The 21,697-nt window shown below is 49.7% G+C and overlaps 1 protein-coding gene across 1 annotated transcript in view; it reads right to left on the bottom strand.

Moving 5' to 3' along the window:
* Positions 1-665: 665 nt before the first annotated feature.
* LOC136967091 (diacylglycerol kinase eta-like) overlaps positions 666-21,697 on the bottom strand; it is a 26,680-nt gene continuing 5,648 nt past the window's right edge. The window contains exons 3-27 of the mRNA XM_067261097.1: positions 20,852-20,984; positions 17,492-17,598; positions 17,080-17,205; positions 16,794-16,896; positions 14,392-14,554; positions 14,163-14,271; positions 13,724-13,945; positions 13,172-13,263; positions 12,916-13,015; positions 12,498-12,807; positions 12,127-12,261; positions 10,883-11,017; positions 10,624-10,741; positions 10,283-10,393; positions 10,042-10,138; positions 9,629-9,736; positions 8,541-8,654; positions 8,311-8,445; positions 7,863-8,023; positions 7,634-7,739; positions 7,402-7,494; positions 6,803-6,922; positions 6,552-6,657; positions 5,068-5,198; positions 666-3,546 (exon numbers count right to left, since the gene is read on the bottom strand). Coding sequence (XP_067117198.1) covers positions 3,460-3,546; positions 5,068-5,198; positions 6,552-6,657; positions 6,803-6,922; positions 7,402-7,494; positions 7,634-7,739; positions 7,863-8,023; positions 8,311-8,445; positions 8,541-8,654; positions 9,629-9,736; positions 10,042-10,138; positions 10,283-10,393; positions 10,624-10,741; positions 10,883-11,017; positions 12,127-12,261; positions 12,498-12,807; positions 12,916-13,015; positions 13,172-13,263; positions 13,724-13,945; positions 14,163-14,271; positions 14,392-14,554; positions 16,794-16,896; positions 17,080-17,205; positions 17,492-17,598; positions 20,852-20,984 — 3,222 coding nt within the window. The 3' untranslated portion in view covers positions 666-3,459. The remainder of the gene's footprint in view (positions 3,547-5,067; positions 5,199-6,551; positions 6,658-6,802; positions 6,923-7,401; positions 7,495-7,633; positions 7,740-7,862; positions 8,024-8,310; positions 8,446-8,540; positions 8,655-9,628; positions 9,737-10,041; positions 10,139-10,282; positions 10,394-10,623; positions 10,742-10,882; positions 11,018-12,126; positions 12,262-12,497; positions 12,808-12,915; positions 13,016-13,171; positions 13,264-13,723; positions 13,946-14,162; positions 14,272-14,391; positions 14,555-16,793; positions 16,897-17,079; positions 17,206-17,491; positions 17,599-20,851; positions 20,985-21,697) is intronic.

Below are 21,697 nucleotides of genomic sequence, written 5' to 3'. Positions count from 1 at the left end.
CAAATTCATCCAGATATGAATACAGATGACAGCTGTAACATTATATTCCAAAGATGAAACACAATACACATCATATCATGAAACCTTAGGCAATAAATATGTAAATATTGTTTATACCTACAGAATTCTTAAAAATTAAAACTGTGCCATTGTAAACATAATGTAAACAAATGAAACTCACTTCTATCCCACCATGTTAGAAGAATCAATGACTACTGGGTACCTCATCCTAAGAGGTCCTGGTGTGGGTTTGTTTGGTTTGGAAAAACCAGGCAGTTTGCAGCATTATCTACACCATTGGAAAACTCAGAATAGGATGAAGTTGTACAAATACACTGATTTGAGGTCACATTTTGAACCTAGACCAGTTCCTAAGAGCAACTTCAACCAGGATTGGGAAACTCAAGCTTTCCTTTACCTGGGTACAGGAGTCAAATACACTCCTACAGAGCCAGGCAGAGACCTTTCAGGACACACAGACAGTGAGAGCACGCGCGCACACACACACACACACACTCACAATCACACACACTGCTGCATTACAGACATATTGACACAGGTCCATCAGGAATTGAACAGAATATTCCATTCAGTTTATAATGAGGATGGATCTTAAAATGCAGTGAATCCTGATGATCACTGTTACTACAGGAGGAGGCAGTCAGTAAGGAGGTGATCTGTTACTCAGATTAAAGCACATAGTTAGAATGATTTCACAGACCTAGATAAATGAACACACTGACAAGCCAACACTACATGGCACTAACCCAGATTTGTAAAGATTTGGTAGAACAGTAGAATGCAGCAGGCTCTAAACAGGGACCATATCAAAATCACGATTTTGTATTGTAGTGAGACCCTAATTTAATCTCAGTTATCCATGTCCATGAAACCATCCTGTATAAATGACCACTTAAAGACCAAAACACACAACGACCACAAGACTTCTCGCCAGACAGTGGTGCAATGGGTGGACCGGGTTGTCCAATAACTATTTTGGCAAACCATTTAAAAAAGAAAGTGTAGAAAGTAAATAAAACGGAGAATCAGCAGTATGATCAATTCATATCTTTGGTATGCAATTCATACTGTGATGTCATTGAGAGTTATTCATTTACCGTGGAATGAGAACATTCTGTGTTATTGACACACCATACGATTACAACGTACAGGCGAGGGAAGTGTGCTACCTTTACATGAGAAATTAGGATTGAAAGAAACATGAGTATTTAATCAACGTGGGCAGATTAGCATGGTGGGTATCTACAGTGGGGAATTGAGGATGGAGAGGTGATATGGCGTCCTCTGGTGGAATAAACTAGGCAACGCTTACAGTCCTTTCATCATGTGACATCTGGCAATACATTACACCCATATTTAATCTTTCCGTTTGAAGAAGAAAAAAAAAGAAAAAATTCTGGCCAGAACAAATATAAAGTATTCAAAGATAACGTCATGATTGCTTACATCATGGAAAAACGATCGAATTAAGTGACAACACAGATTGACCAATCAATGATAAGCAGCATATAGTGCCTGATATGCCAGGTACATTACTGACATAGACGCACTCAGATACATAGTCAGCACAAACACTGAACTTTGCCTGTTCTTGTTGTACACACTAACCACCAGTCTCTACGGCCCTGTTTCGAGGGCCTCGTCCTGGAAGCACTGAGGAAAGAGTGAAATGTGGTGAGCTGCTGGAAGAATGAAGAGTCAGCATGAAAAGCTGTTTCGTTTAAAACCATATCTAAGGGTTCATCCTCATCTTCACATCACTGTCATTATCATCACAAGTAGGAGCACATGTACAAAGCCATCAATCCGTTTTCCTCAAGGAGAAACACCGCGTCAGAGAGCTTCAGGGAATGGAAACCCATATGAAACAAAAACAACAACAATATTGCACCTTCATTAGAATAAAACATCATCGTCATGTACAACAGATTCAAACAAAGAATAATCAATAATCTGGTGCAATGTATTGTACACGATCAATGTGTTAGCTGTTGACACTGCATATCTTGTCAGCGACCTACAAAGGCATTTGTCTAGAACAGCTACTAACAGAGTACAGTATGTATACACTGGTTATAGATTGTATATACAGTGTATATATGTACAAACCTTAGCATCACATATACAAATATACCCTGTAATGCCACCAAAATTACAGAAACTACAGAGAAAAGTGTTATATGAACAGCGTTTTTTAAACTCAAACGCAAAAAAACCTACACTCCATAATCATATCCTACCAAACCAATATTTATCTCCTATCCCCACTAGTGTTATTGTGTAAAATATTAACTGTAAAAATGCTTAATAAACTGATGTGAATGACTACTTATGAGGATCTGCACTGGAAAAGGTGCCTATTAGGTATATTGCTCCTAAAATGACTTGTTAAAACAACCTTTCCTATTGAATTGAATCTTAATTAACTCATTGCAATTTATATACCTATGGGTACTACCAACTTGAAGTAACTATTACATTATCTACTAATCCTCCACTACAAATCTATTAGTGGAACTTTGGAAGTGTCCTGGACATTCACTTTGGTACTGATTTTACGTCAACAAAGTTGTCAGCGATAGACCATTAGAAACTCCTAATACTCATAACTCATCTACCGACTGCATTTAAAGTTCTTATGATTTCCTTAAGCACTTTTGTACATTATATGACATTGAAAATATGGCACATCCTTGATACAGAATGATCATGCAAACCAATAAATAAAAGAGTAAAAACGGTAGATTGAAATCAAAATAATGCTTTCAGTAGTAACAAATGGCATAATAATAATACTTAAGTCATTAAAAAAAACTTGTTCAAGTGTTATTTTGTACACACAAATCAAGACACCGATCATGCAAAGAAAACAGATATTCAAACTCAAGGTGCGAGCGTAGCATGCACTCCCATCAAACTGTTTTTTGGAGACCCCTTCACTACGCTTAACATCTTTAGCCACCCACCGTTAAGCAGTGTGTCAGTAAGCATTCACAAAGCTACACAGCACTGAACGCCACTGAACTACTGTATACTGCCCTGTACACTAAACCCACATGGGAACACTCATGGAAGTCCTGGTTTTGCTACGACTCTGCCGTCTACGAGGTCAGGAGGCAAACCAACTGTTAACGGCAATTTAGTTGCATACCTGATTGTGCCATGAATAGAAATGTGTTAGGAATGGCTTTTAGTAAAGATCCATGACTTCCTAAGACCTATGCACTTCAGCAGACCAACATTTTGGCACCACACACACAATGTCACACGGAAACCTTCGGTTCTCTGCCTCTCTAAAGCTCTCTCAACAGATGGATCAAGTCCATCGATCGTTGCATACTTAATTCTCACTTCCACTGTCTTAGGAGTCCCCAAACTCTTCTTCTGTGGTGGATGACGGGCGTTTTTTCCCCCTCTCCCGATTCATCTGTGCCCGCATTAGAGGTCACAAAAGGTGGTCTTGGCAAGGTCCTTAGTTCCCTGGAGAATTCTCTTCATATGACCCACTTTCGATATCCCCAGATCCTGGGGAGGGGTGAGAGGGGGGACAGTCAGCGAACATCGTATCCAGAGCAACGCCTAAACTCGACCCAGGCAGAGACACACACAAAAGACAGCTTACATCACAAACCGCACACACCACACCAGTATGGATGCCCGTCATGGGCCCAAGCCTAGGACATGTACTGTGGTGACTCAAGTTGTCCTGCAAATCCCAGATTATAATAATGTAAGGACATGCTTTCCACTTTGCACTAGAATGTCTACCAATGTTACTTTTACTGAAACTATTTTGTTAATCCACTGACCAGTCCTTTAAAACCATCACGTGTGCACAGATTGTATGTGTGACAGGTTGTGCATTCGTTTTTCCATAATGTGCCAATACACATACAGCGCATACTGTTAAAGGACCGGGTAACTGTGGGGCTGACTGGAATCTCCGCACAATCTCTGTCCTGCTATGACCCGGTCTGGCTTGGAGGACAACGTGAGTAGGAGCCACTTGATGGGAAATGTCTGCTTGTAGAGCATTTATGAAGGACTTGACCCCCGACCTTTCGGTTACTAGGACAGGAAGCCGGGTGCTCGGCAGAGAGAAACGTCACTGCACACGGCTGCAATGCAATGGTGTTCATAAACAGCTTACAAGCCGAGGTGCGGAGGTATTTGAGCCATATAACGTGTATATGGAGGGACAGAGGTTGGAATGGGGTACACAAACAGAGAAACACGGGCACAGTCCAAGGTATGTGTGGCCTCTCAATCTGTACGGTACATGTTGGGTATGTGTTTTTTTCTTTCTCTACTTCCGAGTGGGTACATTCTCTAGCCCCCCCCACTCCTGTGGGGGTCCTGCTGTCCTTGTGCCCCCTCCCCCCCTCTGCCCTCACCAGACCTCTAGAAGAGACAGACTCAGTTGAATGTTCTTGTATGTACAGAGTTAGAATTTTCACAGGCCACAGTGCGAATTTCACCTCGAGTCTGATCACATCGAATGGGTCTTAGCGAGTCTCGTCGTCCCTCGGGGGCCCCGCTCCCTCTCTCGGCCAGGTGGCCCCCATCCCCAGAAGCCCCCCCATGCTGCGTCACACCACGCCGCAGTGTATCCAGCCAGCAGGGCCGTCCCCTGGACTGCTGCCCAATAGCGACGCTGTCACAATCATCCCATCCTTACCCATCACCGTCCTGGTCTCTACCCTAACCCCCATCCCTGGCCCTCCCCCCCATCTCCCAGCCCTCCCCCCATCGCCCTCCCATGCCCCCGCACCCCCCCTCCCCCCCACCCCGGTGGAGACTGAGGGGGTTAGTGAGTCACGGTCTCCGGCACCAAGCAACACTCACGGCAGAGGAAGCCAAGCAGAGCAGCGCAGCACACGGTAGCAAACAGGGAGACGGATAACAAGCAAGAGGAACCAGAGACAGACAGAGAGACAGACGAGAGAGAGAGAGAGAGAGAGAAAAACTGGAGTCGGAAAGAAAGAGTTGACCCGGGAGCGAGATAAAGTGGGTGAAAGGGGGGTGTGCGCGTGCGTGCGTGCGTACCTTCAGGTCCCTTCTCTCCAGGTGGAGGAGCTCGGAGCCTCGGATGTCGTGGCGGGTGAAGGTGTCTCTGTACTCCCCCAGGCTCAGCTGCTCCAGCCAGATGCCCACCTCCTCTGTGCCCCACCTCTCCACTACACACAGAGCAGAGCAGAGAGGTGCTCAGCGGGCCACGCACACACACACGCGCGCACGCACACACACACACACACGCACAGACACACAAACGCACGTACGTACACCACCCGCTCTCTGAATGTCGTCTCTTTAAGCGAGGCAGTACTCCTTCGGTGAGAGACATAGATATATGCAACCACACATTTCTGTGTCACGTCAGACCAAAAGACAAAATCAGGCAGGATAAATCACTGTTTGAGTGATGAAAAGAAAAGAGGAGAGGCAGAGAGGGGAGGAAGAGAGGGAGGGAAGGAGGAGGAAGAGGAGTGGCGGCAGCAGATGGCGGAAACAGGGTTAACACAGGCCAGAGGTTGTCAGAACAAGGTGCTGGCCAATGGCGTTCCAGAGAGGCTGAGGGCATGCAGGTTATCCACCAATCAGAACACAGACAGGAAGTAGGATTAAGAGGGAGGCAGAAGCCTGTGCAACCTACAGGAACGGCCCACCCAATCAACATCTGCTCTGCTCTGAACCAAAACCTAGACCAATAAACGCTCCCCTTCCTGGTACGGCTGAATAGAAATAGCCTGCCGTCTGGAAGTTTGATACTCCAACCACATTGTGATGCTTCCATCCAACTTGGTGTCAAGTCTGACATTCTGTACATACTGCACATTCACCATGAAAAGACAAGTATAGACCCGTTTCACAGCAGTGTGCTGTTGAACCGGGATGAGGTCACAGGCCCTATCACAGCATTTTTGGTTCCTGCTTCATTCATGTGTGGCTTTGGGCTGGTCCCTGCCTGTAGCCTTGGTTTGTGCCTGCTGTGCATGAGTGGACAGGTGGATGAGACCATGAACAGAGGGAAGAGGGGTGCTCATGGATGGCTGGGTCAGACTGGGGACCAGGGGACATCACACCACAGAGACACTCCCTGGACAGGACACCTCCTCCACGGCTCATTCCAAGATGTTACAATGTGTGCTGTTAATATGTGACATTCGTTTTGATACTGTTACTGTGAAGTATCGATTCAACGGCGTAGCTTAGCTGAACACAAACATAACACGTACGTGTATCCTACACATGTTTGCCAGGGGAGTCAGGTGGCTGAGCGGTGAGGGAATCGGGCTAGTAATTCGAAGGTTGCCAGTTCGATTCCCGGTCATGCCAACTGACGTTGTGTCCTTGGGCAAGGCACTTCACCCTACTTGCCTCGGGGGAATGTCCCTGTACTTACTGTAAGTCGCTCTGGATAAGAGCGTCTGCTAAATGACTAAATGTAATGTAAAATGTAATGTTTGCCAACGTGTGTGTGTGTGTGTGCGTGTACGTGTGCGTGTGTGTGTCAGGACACCCTCTCTTACCTGACTGTGGGCTGGTCTTCTTGGCGGCTTTCTCCTTCTTGAACTTTGGCACAATCCGGAACATACTACTGCGGCTGTTCCTCTTGCCATACTCCAGAGAGTGTTCCTGAGGCACACAGCTCAGTCAGTCAGTGTGTGTGTCTGTGTGTGTGTGAGCGAGAGTGTGGGTGTGTGTGTGCTTAGGAGAGACGAGCAAAGAGACAGAGAGAGCAAGAGAGAGAGTGTTTGTGTGTGTGTGTTCGAGTCCTCACCTCCTCGTCGTTAGGCTGCAGTATGTGGTAGAGCCACGGGATCTCTCCCAGCTTGGCCAGCTCCATCTCCACACTCTGCAGAGCGCCGGACAGCGCCTCCTCGTCCGTGGGCTCCAGTTGCTACGAAAGGGCAGGGGTGGGGGTGGGGGGGTTGGGGAGGTGCACGGACATGACCTTCATATATGTTTCTTACTGTATTTGTAGCCCACAATCAACACGGACACTGTCCTGTCCGGCATATGGCTCAGTGCAACTTGAGTCAACGTTAGCTCTCATTCAGACAGATTCGCAACCGGAAACGCTGGAGTCATGCTGAAGGAGAGACTCACTGGACTCATGCTGAAGGAGAGACTCACTGGAGTCATGCTGAAGGAGAGACTCACTGGACTCATGCTGAAGGAGAGACTCACTGGAGTCATGCTGAAGGAGAGACTCACTGGACTCATGCTGAAGGAGAGACTCACTGGAGTCATGCTGAAGGAGAGACTCACTGGACTCATGCTGAAGGAGAGACTCACTGGACTCATGCTGAAGGAGTGACTCACTGGAGTCATGCTGAAGGAGAGACTCACTGGAGTCATGCTGAAGGAGAGACTCACCAGAGAGACTCGCCCCACCATCAGTGATTCGGTCTCGTTGTGGAGGGCTTTGACGTTACTGGCCACCTCTATAGCTGTGTTCCTGGTCAGACTCTGCACGCGACACACACACACACACCCGCACGCACATTGTCAGAAGGTTTCACAAGCCCCACCAGTGCTATCTGCTTGATCGTAAACACAGACACACACACGCATCCTGACTGTCAGATAAGCGATTGGTAGCACTGACCTCTGGGAACTTGGGGTGCGTTTTGTTGATGGCGTGAGAGGATGCGTTGACAGCGTGAGCCAGCTCCTGTTCTAGAAGCCCATTGGTCTTGGCTGCCTCACAGATCCTATGATTGGACACATGGGTGAGCTCATAGGACAACAAACCGACCTCTGATTGGGAGAGCGATTCATGTGTGCGTGTGTGTGTATTTGTATGTGTGTGTATGTGTGTGTGTGTGTGTGGGTACCTGGTGATGAGCTCTTCGGCAGCCCGGGCACACAGCTGTATGAGTGCAGCTTCCTCCTCTGTTGCCAGGTCAACAGACTGCTGAGGGTAGAGGTGGGGGCGGATGGGGGGCTTGTCATACTTCAGTTTATCCTCCCATGACTTCAGGGTGTTCTCGAATGCCTGGACGCACACAGACAGACAGACACACACACACACACACACACACACACACACAGATGATTAAAGAAGGGGGTAAGGGTACATCTCCAGGTACTGCTGATATTTAGTTCAGGCCAGTATAGTCTTTTCCGTTGTCTCTCTGCCCCTCTTTCTCACCCTCAACTCCTCTCTTCGTTCCCCCTTTTCTCTCTCCCTCTTTCTCCCCCCTCATACCCCTTCCATGTCTTTCCTCCACACCCCCTCCCCCCTTATTCCCTCTTTCTCATCCCTCCCTCGAGCTGTCTCACCCGGTCTCTGGTCAGCATCTGGGCTCGGTTCTTGTGCTGGATCTTGATGACTCCGGGAGGCTGGATCCAGGCCTCCCCGTCCACCTGGATAGGGACCCCCTCGTCTCCCAAGATGGTGATCTTCACCGTGCGACACTGCGGGAAGAACACGGACGTTCAACACTGGTTTGCGCCGGATGGTATCTGACGGTACGTGTGGCGCGTGCGTGTCTGTCTGTCAGTTTCCTTACCTGTGCGATGCGGTGATGCTGCAGCTTGATAACTCTGGACACGGCCATCTGCATGCTTCCGAACACTGCGACTACTTCCAGAATCTTATCATCAAACGACGGCGCACAGAAGATCTGTATGAAGGAAGAAAAAAAAGGATTCGCGTTACATTGTACTCTGTGCAAAGATATCCAACGGCTTCTTTTTGCATTCTGTAAGAATATGACGTCGTCTTCATAGACCTGTCTTCATAGATTTGTCTTGACAGTGTAGAGAGCTCTACCATGGCCCTGGTCTTGGTCATAACCAGGATATTGTAAAGTGAAGGAAAAGGAAGACCCTGCAAAGGTTATTTCATGTCTGATAACAAGTTTCCCCACCTCAGCTGTGAGACTGCCTCTGCTTGTGTATTTTCCTGTTTTCCTGCCAGGAGCGTGTTTACTGGACGGCAATACAGACTCATACCACTAGAGGGCCACCGAGGCAAGTCTTCCTTTAGACCTATTCAGGCTTGTTTATTCAGACCTAACACGAGTGCACAGTATGCAGTTGGTGGAGCGTATTGAAGTGGCATGACCTGAGAGACGTGTTCAGACCACCTCACGTGTGGCTGAACATGCCACTCGTCTGTATTAATGGCCTCAAGTTCTTTCTTTCCTACTCTGAGAATCCATTTGAGGGTGATGTTTGTCTGTAAATGTGTGTGTGAATGCGTGTGTGTGTGTGTGTCTTGGACTGGTTCCACTGAATGTCCTCTCCCAGCTCACAGGCATCCCAGCTTCCTCTGCTCCAGTGTTACATAACAGCCTGACACACACACACACACACACACACACACACACAAACACACCAGCACACACACAGAGTGGGTTTGTATGTACAGAGGTAATCTAACAGGGGCCATCTTAGGGATGGTGAGTGTGTCTGTCTCATGTGTTTGTGTGAGAGAGCCAGCAAACTAACAATCCAGTCTGTCCACAGGCCCTTGTGCTCTAAGCCTCAAGCAAACTCTCTTTCTCTCTCTCCCTCCTTCTCTCTCCCAAATATCTGGTTTCTTTCTTTTCCTCTATAGGTAACACCAGACCAGTGTTCTAGAACGAGTACTCACGTCATCCTCCTTGGTTCCGCCCCAGAAATTGGTCCCGCCGGCGTAGCTTGGGATGTTGAGCACTGCGATCCCCTGGAGACTGGGCAGGGGGATGTACTGTCCATCACACTGTGACACACACGCACACGTACGCACACACAGACACACACGCAGATGCACACACAAGGTCAAAGTTAGGCTCGGTCAACAGGAAGTTGTCTGACTGGGTGTATGGACTCCCTTGTACAGCATGGGTTCTCTTGTATGTGTGTTTCATGTATGGTTCTGTGGTTTGAGTTCTTTTGTATGTGGTTCTCTTGAACAGGTTCCCTTATACAGGTTCCCTTGGAACAGCTTCTCTTTTAGGATTTCTCTTGCATTGGTTCCCTCGTATGAGTTCTCTTGCATGGAATGCCCCTTGTAAAGGTTCTCACCTCTAACTGGACTTTCTGCTCCAGGTTCTTGTAGGTTCTCTGAAGGAGTTCCTTGGTGCCCAGAACCCCGTACCACATCATGTTCTTGGTGCGACTCCTGCAACAGACAAACAGAACAATAAACTGATGCACTTCCTTTGTCGGACCAAAAACCCTGACGTGACCCAGGCATGAGAGGTAGTGAAGCGGGAATGATGAGGGCGGTGGAGAGGGGTGAAAGGTGAAGGGGGGAACGCCCGACCTGCATTTCTCAGGGTGCTCTTCTCTCTTGTTGTTGAACTCCAGGGAGATCTTGGCGTCCAGGCCGATGCCAAAGTAGTTGTTCATCACACACTTCTCCATGTAGCCCTCTCTGGCGGGCCCAAGGAACGAGAGGGGGGAGAGATAGAGCAAGACGTCAAATAAATAGAAGAGAATATATACATTTTTGATATATTCGTTCAAGTTCAGTGGAAGTATACTCTAACATACGACTGATAGGAATTCAGAATACTTCTTTGAATATGCATGAGCTGTGATGACTTCCACGTGAGCTGCTGTAATAGTTGCGGTGTTTAAGAGGAGGCGAGAGGAGCAGCTTACAGTGAGTCCAGGTCTGGATCTATGAACGGCGTGGCTCCAAACGGGTCAATGTTGGCTAACAGCATCTTACTAATGATAGAGCTGCCTGCTATGGAGGCAGCCAGACCAGCACGCAGACCTGTACACACACACACACACACACACTCACCGTGTAAGACAGATATCCAGGAAGTTCTACTCTCGAGTGCAGGGATTGCTCTGCTGTGTGTGTACGTACGTGTGTGTGTGTTTGTGTGTCCTCATGTCTGTGTGTACCTACCAGGGCAGATGATGCGTGTGTTGAGGACTGGAAGGTTCTCCTTGCTGGTGGTGAAGGGAGTGATGGAGAAGGAGCCACATGACTGGGTGCTCCTACTGATCCTCCTCTCAGAAGGAGAACAAGGACTCTTAGCAGCTGAGGAAAGAGAGAGCGGCGGGGAGAGAAAGAGAGAGAGACACAGATAGTAAGACTATTATTGAGACTTTTACGCGATGAACAAATATAGGAGGTGATGGAAAGACACGGGGGGAGAAGGAGCTCCCACTGCTAGAAAACTGCTTCCTTATAAACAAGTCGCTCTGTCCCAGAGACAAAGACATATCCTACAGGACGCACGCACACACACACACATGCAGACAAACGGCCACTTCCACTGACACACACCTACACCCACACACACACACACACAGCTGAAACAGCATCACAGTTTTAAAATAGTAAACAGAGTAAAACATCCATTATTTATCAGTTTCTTCTGTGTCATTTGAACTGGTAGACAGGACTGGAAACACTAGACTAATCCAGTCCTCATATTGGGGGACTCGAGTCAAGGTTTCCTAATGGCAAGTCTCACACAAACCCCTCTGTTTATTTATGACAGGAAACATAGCGTGCACATGTCAGCTCTGTTTCCATTGGCTTGTTCCAGTGCAGTGTGTGTTGTACTATGGCTGGGTGTAGTACTTCAAGCGCCCTCTAGATGGCAGCCTTTATTTCCTATTCGATTTCCTGGAAGACAAACTCAACCCACTCAGAGGGTTAGCATCCACAGGGCTAGACAGCTGTCCACAGATCACATACGTTAGTAGCGATAACTCAATATTGCTGCTCTGGGGTAAATGTGCTGTGGGCAGCTGACTCCTAATCTAATGGACAGAGCGAAACAACCAGACAGTGACTCTAGTCACCATGTGTTCTGTCAGTCAAGTTTTAAGTTGCCATTTGTAGCAACACTTCTTGTAAACAATATAATAACATTTTAACCCCCCCCTCCACCCAAAAAAAAAACCTTGCATATAGGAAAGTCCAGTGTATTTACCAGTGTGCAAGGTCGTCTTGACAAGCACTACTGCTTCATGAAATATACAGTGTAATCCAGATTGCTTACAGGCTCTCACTCAGGGGAAGTAGAGTCACGGTGAAGACCACAGTGGGGTTGGAGTGGTGGGTGTAAGGCCGGCGGGGGGCTCGTGGCGGCGTGCGCGGGGGGCGAGCGGCGTGCGCGCGGGGTCCAGCCTACTCACATGTCAGCGTCTCCAGCTCCTTGGTGTCCTCGTCCTTCTCGCTGTCCCGGTTCTCCTCCTCGTGGTCCTTCCGGCTCTCCACCGAGGGGGACACCAGCTCCTGCTCCTCCGTGTGCGCGTTCTGCTCGTCCACCACTAGGGGGATGCGGGAGGGAGGAGAGAGGGATTCGGTTTGGTAAGGGGGAGAGAGAGAGAGATAGAGAGAGGGGGGAGTCAGGAAAGTCGACGTCGGATCTCGCGGGAGGCATTAGTATCTAAAAGGTCACTCGAGCCTCCAGTCAGTTCTAACATCTGCAGTCCAGTGTGCGGAAGCAGCCTGGGTGTGTGTGTGTGTGTGTGGGGGGGGGGGGGGGGGGGGGTGGGAGGCCTACCTCTGACGGCCTGCTCTATGATCTGCCTGACGGCTTTCTTCAGACTGTTGGCCCTCAGCATCAGCTGCTCCCTGGGCTTGACCGGCCGGCGAGGAGAGCACGGGCCCTTCTCGGTCTCCTCCTCCTCCAGCTTCCCCTTCAGCTCCGACAGGCTCTCCTCGCTGGCCTCCTCCTCCTCCTCCTCGTCCTCGTCCTCCTCCTGCTCCTCCTCGACGATGGGGGGCGTGGAGAGGGTGGACGGGGGCAGGCACTGGGCCTCGGTGTTCAGGGTGTGGAGGAGGGAGTCCAGCTTCTCGTTCAGGATGGCACACTGGCGGGGAGGCAGGGCAGAGGGTTTGCGCGCGTGTGCGCAGGTGCGTGTCTTCGCATGTGTGTGTGTGTGTGTGTGGGGGGGGGGGGGGGGTGAAAGAGAGCTTACTTTGACCGTCATGGTGTCGGACTCCTCCGTGTTGTCAGGGTTTTTCTCGTAGGTCTTCCCCACTTTGGCGACAAAGTCTTTCACCGTCTCACACAGGATCCTGGAGAGGAATAGGGAAAGTGGAGGGGGGGGGGGGGGGCGGGGGGTGTAGAAGGAGGGAACAGAGGTGGGAAAGGGGAGTGGGGGTTAGTTGGTCCTTCGGACAGTCGCTGAGGAAGCCAGCCCATTAGATAAGTAAGCCTCAGAAGACACTGACTTGGCAGAGGAGATGACCACAGAGTGCTGGTCAGAGTTGAGGATCTTGGTGAGGTGGGCCGCCACGGAGTCCTCATAGGACGCTATCTGGAACTGGAGAGAGACACACAAGGTGTGAAACTTGGCATAACATCCAGTGTGTGTGTGTGTGTGTACTGTACCTCTATGTGTGTGTCCCCGTGCATCTATGCTTGTTGTGTTTGTATTTCTTAAGAGTAAATGTGTGTTTGTATGTCTAAGAGTGTGTGTGTGTGTGTGTGTGTGCATATGTAAGCCTACTATGTGTGTGTGTGTGCTTGTGTGTGTGTGTAAGTCTAAGAGTGTGTGTGTGTGTGCAGGTGTAAGCCTACTATGTGTGTGTGTCAGTGTGCTTGTGTGTGTGTGTGTAAGTCTAAGAGTGTGTGTGTGTGTGCAGGTGTAAGCCTACTATGTGTGTGTGTCAGTGTGCTTGTGTGTGTGTGTGTAAGTCTAAGAGTGTGTGTGTGTGTGTGTGCATGTGTAAGCCTACTATGTGTGTGTGTGTGTGTGTGTAAGTCTCTAAGAGCGTGCATACCGGGCAGTGTCCCGGTTCCTCCGGCGTGGTGGGGCAGCTGTGTTTGGGCGGGATCTTGATCTCGTACGTCATGATGCTCCAGCGGTCCAGCATCTTGGTGCTGGCTCGCTCCAGCTTCTCCAGGATCTGGGGCAGCTGGGTGTCGTCGTCGCAGGACGGGCCCCAGCCCAGGACGCGCGCCAGGTCGTTCCCCGTGCCCAGGGGCAGCACGCCCAGCTGGCACTGCCGCCACACACGCACACACACACACATGACCGTGTGTAAGGTAGTGCATGCTGAATGTGCTCGGCTCAGAGAGAGTGTGTGTGTGTGTGATTTGCCTAAGGCAGAGACGAAACGGCCAGCTGGTGCTTAGACCACAGATACACTGTATGTGCCGTGTGATAGTTCACTCCTGCTAAAGTGTGCATGTCTGTGTGCGTGCGAGTGAGTGTGTTACCTGTTTGTGGAGGCTGAGCTTGTCGATCTCAGACAGCACCCAGCCTACACTCCCATCCCCTCCACACACCAGGATGCGGAAGTTATCAAACTTCTGAAACAGGCGAAGACTGACGCACCGGAAGACACACACAAACACACACACACATCCCGTCAGGCATCTGCACGGTAAACCTACTATGCTAACAACAATCCAAAGTATTGACAATGTGTGTGTGTGTGTGTCTCACCCGAGGTGTGGACCTCCGTTGACCAGATCAAACACCTGAGCAGGGTTGAGGAGCTGTTTGAAACGGCGCAGGAACTTGACCCCCTGGTTGTCACCGCTCTTCGAGTTGACAAAGACCAGCAGAGGACTGGCGCAGGATGGGGGGCAGGTGGCCTTCCAGAAGCCTGACCAGAACACACACACACACACACTAAAGTGTCAGACAATATCACGCTTTTATCATCACCACTATACACTTTACCATTCAGACTGTAATTCACGAGACACCATATACATTGGCACATATATACTCGTATTGAGTGCTCGATGTATATGCGGGAACAGGGACAGTGCGATTCGGCCCACCATTCAAGCAATAAATTTGGAATAAACAGGGGGGGGGGCAGATGGCTGAGCGGTTAGGGAGTCGGGCTATTAATCAGAAGGTTGTTGGTTCGATTCCCGGCCATGCGGAATTACATTGTGTCCTTGGGCAAGGCACTTCACCCTACTTGCCTTGGGGAGAATGTCCCTGTACTTACTGTAAGTCGCTCTGGATAAGAGCGTCTGCTAAATGACTAAATGTAAATGTAAACAGCTAATGCATAACTGTCATCCTGCCACCCACAATGCAACATCAAAGTGTGTGCACTGTCTTGGTACTTTATGGCATCAAAGTGTGTATGTGTGGGTTAATGTGTGTGTGTGTGCGTACCGTACACGAGTTGTGTATAGCTGTTGCAGTATTAAGTCTGGCAGATAGAGCACGTGTTTTGGGCATGTGCTGTAAACACACACACACGCACACACCCAGGCACCCACACATGTAAACACACATATATTCTATGCAGGGGACCTGCTGCCGGCAAGCCTCTGTGTTTAGAAGATTTGTCATATGGCAAATTTATATTGTCTTCGCCTCAACAGCAGGGTGTGTGTTCAGGCTGTGTGTGTGTGTGTGTGTGTGTGTGTGTGTGTGTGTGTGTGTGTGTGTGTGGGAGTATTGTGACAGGCCCCTGGGGTGCAGCCACCCACTCTTTGTTTCTCTCTTTTTCATTTCTCCTCGTTTCCCGATGTATTTTTCGATATCAGCCCTCCCTTTCTGTCCTTCATATATTTCGCCTTTGTGCAAACGGCCTCTCGATTTGGTTTAAGATCCGGACTGCCTCTGTCCACGTCTACCTTTTGTCCTCAAAATCCCTGCATCCCTCCTTTCCATCCTCTTTATCCTTTCTCCCCGTGTCTTTGGCAGCCCAGTGTGGCACTGACTGGGGCGGGGATAGAAAGGGGGGGGGGGGGGGGGGGGGGGGGGGAGAGGAGGAGGGAGGAGGGCGGAGAGGAGGAGGGAGTCACGACGTTCCAGCACGTGCCGTAGTCAGCCCGTAGCCAATTAGAGCGCCGGCTCTCTCTCCTCCCAGCTTGCACTGGGGTGAGGGGGATCCTGGCACGTGGGTGATGGGAGGAGAGAGGGTGGGGGGGGGGGGGGGGGGGGGAGACGGATAAAAGGGAACATAAGAAGAAGGAGAGTGACAGAGGGGAAGAAAGGGAAAGAGAAGAGGAGGGGAGTGGGATCTCCTCGTCTGCGAGCGTACAATCCACTTTCCTTCCCCTTCTAATCATCCCTCTTTTCTGGCTTAACTCATCTGCCTCGACTCTCTTTTATCTATTTTCTAATTAGCTGATGCCATCAGCCTCTTAGAGAAACAGGGTTTCTGTGTGTGTGTGTGTGTGTGTGTGTGTGTGTATGGGCTCTGGGTACGGCAGCGATAATCGAATCACACATGCTTATCCGAGTCTGGCTCAAAGGCGCTGATCTCTACTAGGTTTTGGGCCAACTCACACTCAAAAACACGCGTGCACACACACACACACACACACAATCCATTGAAGACATCGAACACAGAGCCTGGAGGAACCCTACGGGGCTTAGTCCCCAACAACACAACCTCAAAGTTCTGCTTCGCTTCCGTGTGTGTCTGGATGAGAGAGCACTTCATGCACATCCCAACCATGGATACATCATCGATAAATACATGCATTTACAATAGACGGGGAAGGGTTCGGGATGATTCTCCCTACTATAGAGTGGTTCCCAACCCTGGTCCTCAGGGACCCCCTTGTCCTGCATGTTTTAGACGTTTCCCTGCTCCAACACACCTGATTCAAATGAACGGGGTCGTTATCCAGCTCTGCAGAAGCCTGCTTAGGACCGTTCATTTGAATCAGGTGTGTTGGAGCAGGGAAACGTCTCAAACATGCAGGACAGGGGTGCCCTGAGGGCCAGGGTTGGGAACCACTCTATAGAGTACGAGTGATTATCCCCCCCCCCCCACCTCCATTCCTCCCTCCTCCCTCCGTCATAGTCGACAGGGGGGGTTCAGGAGATCCTCCCAGCCGGCAGGCTGTGAGCGCGTCGGTGCCTACCGTCTGAGTCGATGCTGTTGAGGGCGGTGGGAGGGATGATGGAGACCTTACACTGGCCCAAAGGACACTTCCGTGGGTAGATGTCCATACACGCCGTGTGCACCTGTTACACACCAACAACACGCACGCGACACACACACAGACGCAAATGGCTCATTTCAGATTTCAAATGGCTTAACGGAGAGGTGAGCTCGTCCAATCGAGGCGGCTCATTTCAACTGGGTTTTCATCGAAAAGGAGCTGGGAGAAGCTGGTTTTAGGCTGCGGTGTGGGCCGGGTTTCTCACCATGGCTTTGCACCACAGGCAACGCCAGTCCTGGAGTCTCAGGACGCTGCCGCACGTCTTATCACACACCGCACACTTGGCACTGACCGGAAGGTTCCCTTCCAGCCACTGGTGTGGCATTGCAATCTAAAGAACACACACACACGCATAAACACATGTCTACAAATGTACACAAGCAGACCCAAACAAACAGGTGTTTGGCTAAAGGATACATGAAGCATTGGTTTTTCGGGAAAATGCACATGTACGTATGCAAACACTCTCTCTCTCTCTCTCTCTCTCTCTCTCTCTCTCTCTCTCTCTCTCTCTCTCTCTCTCTCTCTCTCTCTCTCACACACACACACACACACACACACACACACACACACATACACACACACAAACACACACACACACACACACACAGACTTACCCCGTCCTCATCCTCTATGATGTCCTTTCCTATGGAGGCCAGGGTGGTCCATTTGCAGTTGTTAGTGGCTCGGACCGCACACCGTTTATGGGCTTTGAATTTACACACTGGAAACACAAACCCACACGTGCCCTCTGATTGGTCTGGTTGATAAGCTTACACTCGGCATTCTTTGTTTGTGATGGTTTGTTGTGTACCTGGCTATGTACCCATACACCCTTCTCCTATTATGTGTGTGTGTGTGTGTTGGGAGGGGTGGGTGGGTGGGGGTGAGGAGAAGGGAGGAGAAGGGGTGAGGATTCAGCAGTGTTTAACAACCTCATCAACCTCCAGACAAAAGCTGGGAAAAGCCTTCCAGTCCGACATCATACAGTACATTCCATAGTAAAGCGAGGACCATAAGGAATCAACTCAACAAGATGACTCTGTGAGCGATCCTCCTGTTTGTCCTGCTGCCATCCGACTGCCTTGTGTTGAACACACAGAGGGCTTAGCCCCAGAGCTCCAGAGCACAGGGGCCAATCCACTTATCCCTGGCCTGGGCCTGAGCAGCTGAGCCTGGGACACGTCGGAGCCGTGAGCCCCTGAGCTCATTCCTGCAGGCTCCGTGTCTTGCTCCGTGGGATTACTCTCAGGTACAGTACTACTCCACTAGTAATCACCCGGCATGTCAACCTCCCTCGCTGCCTCTGGCTAACCTGCCCTGAACACCTGATGTCTCTCCATTTCAACTGAAGAAAGGAGGAGGAAAAGTAGGCAGGGTTCACACACACAAACAAACACACGTTAGCCACCGACCCACCCAGTCCCCCCTCCCCGACGCGCAGATCGAACGCACTTATCGCGCAAAGTTAAAATGCACTTAAGGTAAGTGCTCAGGGCTAAGAGCATCTGCTTAATGACTTCAATGTAATTGTAAAATGAATACTTGATGTCATTTCTGCACCAGGCCTTCCTCTCTCTACGAGAGAAATCGCTCAGCACTCTTCATTATAGATGGAACTCACCGCGAATGTCTCTTTTCTGGCAGGCTGCTTTTAGAATTACCAGCTCTTTACACACATGCAAGGGCACACACACACACACACACACACACACAGACATACACACACGTGCACACACCCACAGTACCAAGCACATGCATAAGCATGTATCACCTCATTAAACAGAATCCAAACAAAAACACGGATCGAAATCAGACAATGAGTCTTATCAAAACAAGATGAGTCATGTTAGCGTACCTCTACAGGTTGCCAGAGAACATTAATGTACCAGGACATTAGCCAGTGTATCAAAACATTGGAAGGACACTGGGGGGTTCACCAGTGTCCGATAATGGGTGGGAGAGGTCTAATCAGACAGGAAGAAAGTACTTTTACTGAGGGTGTATGTGTGTGTCTTTGTGTGTAGGTGTGTGTGGGTAAGGAGGGGGGGGGGAGAGAAAGAGGGAGAGACAGAGATAGATAGAGGGAGGATGAGAGAGTGAGTGCAAAATGTGTAACACAGATCAATCTCTATCGACTGTCGTGTGCAGGAAATCGAAGCGAAATATAAGCAGCCCTGATCGCTGTGAAGTTGTCTGTCTGGCTGTTCATACCACTTAATAGACCAATCTCTCTCTAGCTCTCTCTCTCTCTCTTTCTCTCTCTAACTCTCTCTCTCTAGCTCTCTCTCTCTAGCTGTCTCTCTCTCTCTAGCTCTCGCTCTCTCTTTCTCTCTCTAGCTCTCTCTCTTTCTCTCTCTAACTCTCTCTCTCTAGCTCTCTCTCTCTCTCTAGCTCTCTAGCTCTCTCTCTCTCTTTCTCTCTCTAGCTCTCTCTCTCTCTAACTCTCTCTCTCTAGCTCTCTCTCTCTAGCTCTCTCTCTCTCTCTAGCTCTCTCTCTCTAGCTCTCTCTCTCTCTCTAGCTCTCTCTCTCTCTAGCTTCCTATCTCTAACTCTCTCTCTCTAGCTCTCTCTCTCTAGCTCTCTCTCTCTCTCTAGCGCTCTCTCTCTAGCGCTCTCTCTCTAGCGCTCTCTCTCTCTCAGGCAAATCCCTACTTGTGGTTGTCATGTGCCGTTGACTGTGCGGTTGTCCGTCTCCGTGAAGCTGCAGTGATACGGTGTAACGTGGAAGTGAGGTGTGTTGTATGTGGGTGTGACACAGCTGCCTCCAGAGTTTATGGGAAGTCATTATCTCCATGTGGATGTTTCAGTGCCATGTCTGGTGCTGCTCCTGCTGTGGTGACCAGACCAGACAGCCCGGCAGCCCCACATATCTACTTTGTGGCTCTTTGGAGGCCAGCTAGAAAGAGAGAGGCTACCCTAATGATTTGGAGTCTTTCTCTCTCTCTCTTTCTCTCTCTTTCCCCTCTGGCCCTTCTTCGTGTGCACTTATTGGCAAATTCCTCTCACCTCGGTCCTCTCCTTCCTTCCTTCTCTCTCTCTCTCTCTCTCTCTCTCTCTCTCTCTCTCTCTCTCTCTCTCTCTCTCTCTCTCTCTCTCTCTCTCAGAGTGAGTGGGAAGAGAAAAAAAACATAGCAGATAATGATTTCAGTGGAGAGACTCGCTGCACACGCGAACACACGCACAAACTCCCACGCACACACGCGCGTGCGCACTGATAATGAATTACGGCATCACACACACATACCACGAACACACACGCACACACACACACACACGAGAACATCAGGCTAATTAACAATGGATGAATATGCAGATGGCGCTCATTAAGATCCGCTGGCTGCCACTGACACTTAACATTAGAGAGAAAGCAGGTTCGTAAAAATAGCCCTTGGTTTGCATCCTGTGCACCAACACCTCCGTTTGACTTCAGTCCACACACCCTGGTATGGAGTCTGTGGCGTCATTCACACGGCATGTTCTCACCAACTCAATTTGCACAGGCGGCAGTCTAGGTGTGTTTGAACCGGCCTCGTGACTGTGTACAGCCGCACCGCCGAACTCCTCTCCACAGTAGAACCTCACAGTCACACACAGTGGAGCCCTCAACAGGAACAAGAGGCCGGCCGATACCGGTAGAGACTAGTACAGACCCGGAGAGCCCAGAGGAGGCCTGCAGAGTCTGTCAGTGAGCCGTTGATGAGAAAATACAGAGGTGTGAACTAACTTAGTGGGGGGGGGGGGGGGGGGGCGGGGAGGGGGTTGGGGGGAGGGAGGGAGGGATAAAACAAGCGTGCGTGTTTGAATGCGTGCCCTAGCGCGTCCCTGTTAAAGGCTTTTCCCTGGTTCACGTGTCGGACAGCTACCACGCGCACACATTCGTTTTGTATGATGAACATGTCGTTGAGAGCTTATGTTCCTGTATCCCTCGCTGTCCATTGTGTGTGCGTGTGTGCGCGTGCGTGCGCGTGTTTTACCTTCGCAGGAAAGGCCATGGGAGGTAACCCCAGAGAGGCTGTCTCTGCAGACGTTGCAGAATGTGGGGCGTGCGTGGGAGCAGGCGTACCAGTTGTGCATCCCTGAGAAATGTTCCACATTAAACTGTGCCGTCTGGCAAACGAGAGGTTAAAACAGGTTGGCAGCAGCAGCAGCAGAACACTCATGGGTCAGGCATTTGTCACACTTATAACATCGTCCTATGTGCATGCTCTTTTACAAACACTCAACAAGTAACCTGGCAGTTCAATGCAGTGTAATTCAAAGCTGTCCGTAAGAATGTTGATGTACACATATCTTTCTGTAAACCTGAACTAGAATTTACAATGACATCTCATCTAGATATGTTAAGAACTATTAAATAGCATTCGAGGACTATTTTCGATACAGAAAATACATCTACGGCAAATGCAAATTGGCAACACAAACATTCGCAAACATCCACACACAAACACACACATGCAGTCTTTGTTCGGGCCATGTATGCCACTTAAGGCTTACCAAAGCCACTGGCCATTGAGCCCAACCTGTTCACATAACTTAGAATGTCAGCGACAGCACACTGCCAACAAGTCAAGATGGACTCTAACAGGTGGAAACACTTTGGCACTTAGGCTGATGGTAACGTAGAAAGCCATAGAGAATAGCGTGTACAGTGGGGCGTTAGGGGGGGTTTGCTGTTTTGGGGGGGTTGCTGCATTGCAGCAGAGGATAGAGGGGGGTGTTGTGGATGGGGGGGGCGGTGGTGGTGGTGGGGGGGGCAGTTCAGACGAGATTTGGCTCGCAAATCCAAGCTTGTTTATCGTGACCCTCAGCTACAGACAAAC

The sequence above is a fragment of the Osmerus mordax genome, chromosome 2 (genome assembly GCF_038355195.1).
Source record: "Osmerus mordax isolate fOsmMor3 chromosome 2, fOsmMor3.pri, whole genome shotgun sequence".
NCBI lineage: Eukaryota > Metazoa > Chordata > Actinopteri > Osmeriformes > Osmeridae > Osmerus > Osmerus mordax.
This window is presented reverse-complemented; position numbering and strand designations above follow the sequence as displayed.